General features: G+C 38.4%; 1 protein-coding gene across 1 annotated transcript; it reads right to left on the reverse strand.

Moving 5' to 3' along the window:
• Nucleotides 1-7,801: 7,801 nt before the first annotated feature.
• Nucleotides 7,802-9,370, reverse strand: LOC113774250. Its single transcript, XM_027318805.1, has 3 exons — nucleotides 9,308-9,370; nucleotides 8,534-9,235; nucleotides 7,802-8,392 (listed from the first exon to the last, which is right to left on the reverse strand). The coding sequence occupies exons 1-3, from the start codon at nucleotides 9,368-9,370 to the stop codon at nucleotides 7,802-7,804; spliced, it is 1,356 nt and encodes a 451-aa protein (XP_027174606.1).
• Nucleotides 9,371-10,043: the final 673 nt, after the last annotated feature.

The following is a 10,043-nucleotide window of genomic DNA, read 5'->3' on the forward strand; positions in this document are numbered from 1 at the left end:
TTGTCCACAAATCGATGGTGCGCTTAAAGGACAGCAATGTTGGAAATAGATGAATGACTACGAGCCATGTTGCATGTCGTTTGGTCAGCTTCGGGAAGCGCTCAAACAAGGACATGCGCCAAGGTAGGAAAGAGCTTGTGTAAGGCGTGTGAAAATCCCAAGTGGCAATCCAAAACTCTCTAATTAGTCCTTGGTCATGGATCTTCACATTGACACCTTGATTGTGCAAAGGTGTAAAATCCAGCACTAGTTGACATTGATTTGAATCATCTTGCTTGGATAAAATGGGAGTAACTTGTTGCATGGATGAGGCACTAAACAACTTGTGAAGGACAGCTTTGGGATCTTGCGTGACACACAATTTCTCATCTTCCAACATATAAGGTAGCAAACAATTGAATTCCACTTCATGAGAGTTACTCGAACTAGCACAAGTTGAAGTTGACAAATTGAGCACTTGGCCACCAGCTTTTGGCTGTGTGAATAAGCATGAAAGATCACCACCTTTAGTTGGAATAAGCACGAAATCAGGTTGTAAGTCTTGAATCAAAACTGGAAAATTGTGGACAGCTTTACAACCTACAAAAACAAAATAAACTTCAACTTGAAACAAATTTGAAATCGGGTAAAGAAGTAATGGTACATTATCAACTAAATGGTAAGAAGGTATAGAACAAGTTTTAAGTGTGAAAACTCCCTTTGACACTTCATCATTCCTTTCACCAATTGATTCAATTTGAGAAGGCATTGCTAGCCTTTTACACTTTTCTTCAAAATCTGGATAAGAAATACAAGTGTTAGGATGGAAATTATACTCAAAAGAAGGTAAAGATGATGAATGACCCATTGGTAGCAAATGAGAGTCAAATTTCGGAATTCTCCCTTCATGGTGGATTTGACGTGATTCCCCTTTGGTATGGACAGATTTGAATTGAAATTGTTCCATGAGATGATTCCAAATAGATTCAATTCCTAAAAGACAAACTCCATGGAAACTAGTGAATTGTATAAGTGACTTTGGAATGGAGCATGGCATGACTAACTTCACTTGACTTTGCTTAATCTGCACAAATGAAGAAACACTAAATAAAGCAAAGGTAAGTTCGTTAGAAAAACAATAAGCCCTCACATTTTTGCTCACAATCGTCTCACTTTCTCTCCTTTCTTCCTTTTTACCACTCATCTCATCAAATTTTTCCATCTCTTTATCTAGTTTAACGCCCTCGATTGTTTTCTCATCATCAACCTCCTCAACAAATGGTTCAATAGGATGAGATACTCCTTTGTTGGGAATAGGGTCAGCTATCTCCTTCTTAGAAAACTCACTTTGATAGCATCCATTTGACTCCATTTGTTTTTGGTGTAGAAGCCGTTGATATGTCTCCCAAAATGACTCCGCATGAGGTGGTTCAACTCTAAGTTTAGTCTTAGAAAATGCTGAATGAACCTTCTTATCACCTCTTGCATAAACCGGCTTTAAAGAGGTAGATTGCATGGAACCCCTCCTCTTGAGAGATTCATTCTCTTGCTTGAGTTTATGTTCGTTCTCTCGATTGTACAAGTCCGTGGTATAATGGAAGGGTACAAATCGTTTCCTCATCACTTGCTTCATTTCAGTCCAAGTGGCAATCGGTTGTTCCCTATTTCTCCTTCTTGTGGCACATACTTGCTCCCACCAAATAGATGCATAATTTTGAAATTCAATAGCTGCAAGTTTCACCTTTTTATCTTCGGAGTAATTGTGGACTTCAAACACTTGCTCAACTCGCCTAACCCAATCCAAGTAAGTTTCAGGATCATTTTTCCCATGAAAGGTAAGCATCTTAGTCTTGATGGAACCAAGATTGTCATCGGTTCTCCTAGGTCGGTCTCGGCCTTCCCTCGCTTCCCTGTGGCTTCTCCTTGATCGGAATGAGGTGTTAGAATGATACCCCTCATCATCCGCATCATGCTCAACATTCTGAACACTCGAAGCCCTATTGTGTGTATTTTCGGTACCTCGCATCTCAATGGCAGCCAATCTGTCTAATAATTGTGTCATTACAACTTCATGTCTCTCCGCTTGTTTTCGAAGAGCTTGGAGCACCAGTTTGAGTGACACGTCGGTTTCAGATGGCTCAGGCATGTTCCCCTCTTGAGACATATTGTCTAACCTGCAAAACAAGTGTATCGTAGTCTACCTTGCAAAGCACTCGTGTATCACTCAAGAAAACACACTCACTCTCAATTTTCCTTCTCGAAATTCTTAAGACAACTCAACTCTCAAAAATTCCAGAATTAATTACCCTATAAGTAATAAGACACAAAGCAGAATTTTTGCGAATCCTAGAAAACAAAAACTCTACCTGAAGCTGGAACATTTTTTTTTGAGCTGTTGCTTTGCTTAGTTTCCGGTCAGTATTTTGGAGTATAAATGGTGCTTTTGGGGTGCTCAAAGAATGTACGAACCAGTCCTCAAATTTCAGTCAAATCGGATCGCAAAACTAGCTCAACCGATTTTAGAAACTCAAGAACTTAAAGGCGGTGTGGCTAAGGTGTTTGTGGCGGTTTAGGTTTGATTTTGAGAAACTGATTTTGGGGTGCTTGGGGTCTGGTTAGGTAGTTTGGAGTCGTTGAAATTCAATTAAGATTGGAAACTCAAGAATTGGAAACCAATCAAGATTTGGAGACTCAAGTTTTTTTTTTTTTTTTTTTTGGGAAACCAATCAAGACTAATCAAGAATTGGAGACCAATCAAGAATTGGAAACTCAAGATTTGGGAAACTTGATATCCTTTGTGTGAGAGCCAATTCTTTTTTCTTTTCTTTCGTTTTTTTTTCTCTTTTTTTTTCGGCTCTTCAAGGAACACAAATTCAGATCACACCAACAAGTTCAAGAAAATGGATGAAAGGTTATGCAAATTTCAAGAAGGCCCTAGTTCTTGATTTATTGTTCAAGAACTTTCAAAACAAGACTTGGTGGTTCAAGAACTTCAAGAATTTTGTTCAAGGAGCACAAGAACTTCCCCAAATTATGTTGTGGTGTCTAGGGTTTGCAAGAACAACAACCAATACTCAAGAAATAGGCAAAACAGAATTTCAGCAATACTCAAAAGAAAATTCCAGCAATACTCTAGCAACTTGGACACTAAAACAATATAAGGTACGTGACTCTTTTTTTTTTTTTTTCTTTAAACCCTAACAACCCAAACACAAGTATAACAAATCCAAGAACTTGGACAGAAAACACAAAAAGACAACACCCAAACAGTTTTTTTTTTTTTACTCGGATGAACAGTAACATGAACAGTACGCTACAGTACGATGAACAGTAATTCGGAACAGTAACGATGAACAGTAATCGCTACAGTCTTTTTTGTTTTTTTGACAAAAGACACAAACTAACAAGATTTGAACAACTTCAATTAAAAGAGAATTAACCTGATGCTCTGATTACCAACTGATATAGGCAACCCTAGGGGAAGACCCTCCTAGAACCTCCCAACCTTGTAATTATCAGAGTTGGATCTTTTCTCCCAACAGAAATTGAACTCGATTGTTCTCATGAACTCAAGACCTCTGACACACAAAGGTAATCAGCAACCTTAAGCAAATAAAGATGGATGAAGAGACACCACGATTAGGGAACAAACTAATCGATAAAGTCAGGTTTGAATCCTAAGCAATGAACTCAAGAATTCAAGAGTAAGTTCGATTAAGAACTTGAAGGAAAATTCCTCACGATTTCTGGTTGTAATATTCTGTGTTTTACTCTTACAAGAGGTGCCTTTTTATAGGTTAAAACTAGGGTAAAATCCGACCCACATAAACCTGGAAGAGATTCGGTCTGCATAAAAGAGCTTAAAGAGCCAGCTCTTTAAGGCTTTCCGATAAGGCCCGATAAGTAATAAAATACTCAACGCCTAACAACTACTAAACGGGACAGTTTTAAAACAACTACCAACTAAGCTAACAAGTATGAGATCATTCTTTCACTTTAAACGTACAAGTGAACAAAGTAACTTCATGGTCCATCAAATCTTCAAACTTAGCTTGCTCCTTGCTTGTATGGTGAATGATCAAGGCTCGTAAAGCTTCCTTCACCCTCTTGGATCTTGATCTTGTCATCGGACCGCCAATGTGGACCAAAGGATCCTTGACCCAAGGTTGAAGTTAATTATTGCACACCCGTATAGTGAACAAAGTAACTTCATGGTCCATCAAATCTTCAAACTTAGCTTGCTCCTTGCTTGTATGGTGAATGATCAAGGCTCGTAAAGCTTCCTTCACCCTCTTGGATCTTGATCTTGTCATCGGACCGCCAATGTGGACCAAAGGATCCTTGACCCAAGGTTGAAGTTAATTATTGCACACCCGTATCCGCATCAAATTGGTTTCCAAAATAAATTACATCAAGTCATAACCCCTCAAGATCTCCAATTCCGTGACTAATATGTAAAACCATGGACTGCAACCAGCTTTTTGATCAATTGATAGATTGATCTCATGTCCTGCGAACTCTTGACTGCCTTGTCAAATAAGGCGTGGGCACGCTTAACAAACTGGAGTCTTCTAGACATAGATCTTTAGAAGCACCACTTCGCGTTTGACAAAGCGTAGGCACGCTTAACAAGACATCTTCTGGAAAGTCGACTTTTAATGCGCCTTTTACTTCATTCTCACCAACAATTCCTAAAAACAATACCAAAATTCAAATATGAGTGAAATTTATCGATTAACACCATATTTTAACAAAATAAAGGGGAAAATATTCACCAATTATATGCACAATTAGCCACTTAACAAATTCCCCCACACCTAAACAATGCTTGCCCTCAAGCATTTACTACCCAAGAGTCATAGTCAAGATGGCAAATATTTCATGACACAGTGCATACTAACACAAGTATCATGTCTTCTCAACAATTTTATCAAAATCGGGATGCACAAGTTTCAACAGCCCTCCCACGGATAATAGTGTATACACTCTGCACTCTAGTGTTTAAGGGATACTTAGCACTCAAATCAACTCTATGAAATGACATTACCATAAGTTTGCTAATATATCATATTTCCACCACTTAAAATGAATTCAATGCAATAATCAAAGGGTCTTCATAAGGGTTGTAACGGGGCTTGGGTTAAGCGTTGGATAAAAGGGAAAATTTTAGATGTAAATATATCAAAGGCAATATCAATAATACTTTGCATGATTTCAAACTTCTTTGCCATTCACCTGTATAGCTGGCTTCCAGGTGTGTCAATAACTTCACTAAATGTGGCAAGTGCAAACGCAATTTGGGCATTATCCCAATTACCACAAAACAACACAAGTGCACTTCACAACAATTTTTTTTCTTTTTCTTCTTTTTTTTTTCTTTCGATTTTTCATTTTTTTTTCAATATATTTTTTTTGTATTTTTTTTTCATCTCTCTCTTTTTTTTTTCTTTTAAAATGCACAGCATAAATACCACAGCTGCCAACCATAAACGTACTTTTGGAACACACTTGAAATTTTCATACAAGAATATTAATGCATTCCTTTGACACAAGGTTCAAATGAGAGGGTCCAAACGAAAAAGTTTTAAGATAATAATTTGGCTATTAAACAAAGAAAAGGGTTGAGGCTCAAATAGGGCTAACTATGGGTAAACATAATTAGGGAAGGAATTTAGAAAGTCAAAAGGGTTAAACCTAATTGCCCTTATCATTTTAATGCATCAAATTCAAGCGTGGTCTCAACATGCATAACAAAGCAAGTTCTAGAATGTCAAATCATATGTGATATCACTCAACAAAAGAAGATAGAGCAAAATGTACTAAATTGCTCATAAAGCCCAAAAGCTCACAAAGTGGTTAAAATTATGTCAAATCTAGCACATCCATCATTCAAATCAATTGCAAGAAAATAACATACTCATGCTAGTCACATTACACTATTCATATGTGCATCTTGATTGCTTTTCGTAAAACACAATAGAAGCTCCAAAACTAGATTTGAAAAAAATTTAAAATTTTTTTATGAAAAATTTTTCACTTGAAATATTCCCTCCCCTACACCTAAATCAGACATTGTTCTCAATGTAAGATATTAAGAGCAAAAGAAAGGCAGAGGGACGTCCCTGAACATGAAGATCAAGAATGCGGGGCAAAGGGTGGTGAGAAGCCCACAGAAACGAAGTAAGCCACCAAGTTTTCCGCCATCCGCGAAACTTTGAAGCTCGATATTGGCAATTCGACTGTCTAGATGTTGTATCTGCGCGTGCAAACTCTGGAACTGAGCATCCATTTAGATGGTGGACATGACGTGGATGTAGAAGGACCTGCGTCGTCTGTAGACAAAGTAGCAGCGGGGACAGCAACAGGGGCAGAGTGATTCTAGCTGGTGACCGAAGCCGTAGCTCCCCCGGAGATGCAAACTAGTACTGGTCCTGAACACGATGAATAACTCCCATTCGCTCCAAACAAGCCAAATCCAACGGATCCGTTGGGCGAGCAACATGCACTTCGAAATCTTCCCCAAGTGAGTCACACATCTGGTGAGCTAAATGCGTGATAATAGACCCCAATATTAATGGCTTGTGTGGTTTGGTGAGCACGGTCTGCAATTGAGTAGCTAACCAACATCCAAAATTAACTTTGACATTATTGACCTGCACCACAGAAAATAGAATTCAGCTTTACTCAAAATACAAGACGCATCCTTCCGTCCAGAAAAATTGAACGCTAAGAACATGTGAACGTATCTTAAAATGGGATCTTTCAAATAAGAACTCTTGGACCTGCTAGGATTATAGGTGAGCTTATCAATAGACCATTCTCGCCAAATGTCAATATAATCCCTAGCGAATGGCTATCCATAATCACATGCACTGTTCATGTACTCTGGAGATGAGACAGCCTCCGGATCGATGAAACCCAAAAGTATATTGAACTCATTGAGGGACAGACTCATATCAACACCCAACAACCTAAACTTTACCACGTCGGGAGTACTCAAAGTTAAGTTACTTGGTTTGTCAAAGCTGAATGTAGTATAAAATTCCAAAAACAACATCCAAGAAATCAAGTGCAGTTGTTAAAGCAATTAACTGGGGGAAAACAGAAATCGGCAGCACGAAATCTGAATTGATGAAATTGAACTACCAAAAATTGATGAATGAAGAAGCAGCCTAGATAATACCCGTTTCTTGTTGGAACTCGGTAGAATTTCAGGCGAGCAGTCCCACGAAGGTGCGTTTGCCGATGATGGAGCAGCAGAGACCAAAGGTAGAAGATGGCACTTGGAGTCTCGGTCAAGGCTATGGGAAAAGGAAAAGAAAAGGAACAAGTTAGGGTAATTGAAACAAATGGAAGAGGAAAGATAGCAGCCCTTGCTAATAAGAGAGACGGGCCCAAACCGAATTGGGGATGATGCTTTTTTTTTCTTTCTAATTTAAATTTTTTTTTGAATCACTTAAATCAAACTCAAGACGATGCTACAAGGCATAGTCACGCTTTATAACAAAAGCTCTTCTGCCCATCCAACTTGAAAGTCAACAGTGCACTCCGGACATAGAGCGTGGGCACGTCTTATAACAGAGGGTCTTGAAAATCAACAGTCTGCATTTAGCGTAAAGCGTGGGCACGTCTTATAATCGAAAGTCGTCTGCCTAAGAGTTTACCTACAATAAAAAGTTTCGGTCAATAGGAACCAAACTAAACTCACCTTTAACACAAAAATACGAAATAAAAAAAACACAAAAAACTAAAAATTGAAACTCTTGGAGTACCTTCCAAGTAGCGCCTTTCTTTAACATCTTTGGTTAGATAATACCAGTGATCAATCAGGGTGTAACTCAAACTTCTTTGCACCTCTTGACATTTCTGGCGAATCCAAATTGCGATTGATTACAACCTTCAAAGTATCTCTACCATTTAATTCAAACTTTTGCTGTATGAAAGGGTCAATTACATCTATAACAAAAACAGAATGTGCCTCACTGGAACATTTAATGGGATCACAAATATTGAATTTTATTATTTCACCATCAAATTCCATTGTCAAGGTTCCTGAATAAACATCAATTTTTGTTTTAGATGTTATTAAAAATGGCCTGCCTAACAAAATTGGGGGTGAAACAGAAAAATCATCATCCCTATCCAACACATAGAAATCTGCAGGAAAAACCAATTTATCAACTTGAACTAGAATATCCTCTAACACCCCATCAGGATATGCATTAGACCTATCAGCAAGTTGCATAATGACACTCGTTTCTTCTAAGGGTCCAAGATTCAGAGAATTATAAATGGAACGAGGCATGATATTTATTGCAGCTCCTAAATCTACCAATACTTTTTCGACCTTAACATTCCCTATTTTGCAAGGAACAGTAAATATACCTGGATCCTTATATTTAGGAGGCAATTTCTGTTGTAAAATCGCTGAAACATTTTCTCCCATATAAATCTTTTCAAAACCCTTTAACTTTTTCTTAGTGGTGCACAATTCTCTAAGAAATTTCGCATATTGTGGAATTTATTTAATGGCATTGAGAAGAGGAATATTTACCTCACCTTTGCGAAAAATGTCAAAAACTTCTTGCTCTTGCTTCTTGGATTTTGCAAATCGACTGGGAAATGGAGGAGGAGGTGTCACCACTACTGACGATTCATCTCTGAATTTTTGCTGCGGCACATCTTTAGGTTTGGGTGCCACTTCTTTTTTCTCAATAGCCTCCTCAATGGCCTGCTCAGAAATTCTCTGACTGGGTTGTGGCAACTCTTTGTCATTTTTCAATGTAATTGCAGTCACATTTTGCTTGGGGTTAATAATAGTCTGTGAAGGCAATTTTCCTAAATCTTGAGACTCCCATCGATTAAATGCAGCTGCTAGTTGGCCCAATTGATTCTCCAGATTTTGAATACTAGTTCTCATCTCCTGTTGAAATTGTTGTGCATTAGTAGCTAATGATTTAACAATTTCTTCAAGTGATGTACCTGATTTTGAAACCGGTTGCTGTTGTGAATTTGCGAGCCTAGGCTGATATTGCTGTTGGTGAAATCCCGGTGGCCTTGGAGCATAACTGAAATTTGGATGATCCTTCCACCTTGGATTGTAGGTGTTTGAATAAGGATCATAGCGCATTTGAGGTGGACCAGGAAATCTGCCAACTGCATTCACATATTCATTTGGATCATCTTGTAGTGTGGGACACATATCAGTATGATGGCTCGAAGCATAGCGGATTCCACATGTTTTGGCTTGCTGAACCTGTCTGACAACCAACTTTTCCACCAAAGAGGTTAGAGAATCTAATTACTGTTCAATAGAGGAAATACTCACCTCATTGACTTTTCTAGGATCATAGTCCTGTCTCTCACCAAATTGTTGACCATTGGCTGCCATGCTTGAAATTATCCTTCTCGCTTCCGTTGGTGTTTTATTCACCAATGCTCCTCCACTGGCTGCGTTAATGATTTTCCTATCTGTTGCTGATAATCCCTCGTAAAAATATTGAATGAGAAGTTGATCAGGGATTTGATGGTGAGGACAACTTGCACATAACTGTTTGAACCTTTCCCAATACTCGTGCAATGTCTCTCCATTAAATTGTCTAATCCCACAGATATCTTTCCTAATGCTTGCAGCTCAAGAAGCAGGAAAAAATTTCTCAAGAAATTGCTGCTTCATATCAGTCCACGTGGTAATTGATCCAGAGGGCAAATAATAGAGCCAATCCTTAGCTTTATCGGCTAAAGAAAATGGAAAGGCTCTTAATTTTATTTGCTCCTCCGTGATTCCTTGGGACTTCATGGTTGAGCATACCGCATGAAATTCCTTGAGGTGCTTGTGAGGATCTTCACCTGCAAGTCCACGAAAAGATGGAAGTAAGTGAATTAATCCAGATTTCAATTCAAATGGTACTTCTAAAATAGGATATGTTATGCAAAGAGGTTGTTGATTTAAATCTGGTGTAGCTAGCTCTCTCAAGGTTCTCTCGTCCGCCATGGTTTCAATCTCCTCTTCAGATTCACTAGAAGGTTCAACCAAGTTAGACGACCTTGCTTGTTGCTTAGTT

The sequence above is a fragment of the Coffea eugenioides genome, chromosome 6, assembly GCF_003713205.1.
Source record: "Coffea eugenioides isolate CCC68of chromosome 6, Ceug_1.0, whole genome shotgun sequence".
In the NCBI taxonomy this organism is placed as follows: domain Eukaryota; kingdom Viridiplantae; phylum Streptophyta; class Magnoliopsida; order Gentianales; family Rubiaceae; genus Coffea; species Coffea eugenioides.

Excerpts from the sequence above, each read along its gene's own strand:
- LOC113774250 (XM_027318805.1), bottom strand. The coding sequence starts at position 9,370 with ATGGCAGCCAATGGTCAACAATTTGGTGAGAGACAGGACTATGATCCT. Across the intron at positions 9,236-9,307 it reads ATCCTAGAAAAGTCAATGAG|GTTCAGCAAGCCAAAACATG; the intron begins GTGAGTATTTCC and ends GTTGTCAGACAG. Across the intron at positions 8,393-8,533 it reads ACATTTTTCGCAAAGGTGAG|AAATTGCCTCCTAAATATAA; the intron begins GTAAATATTCCT and ends ATTTTACAACAG.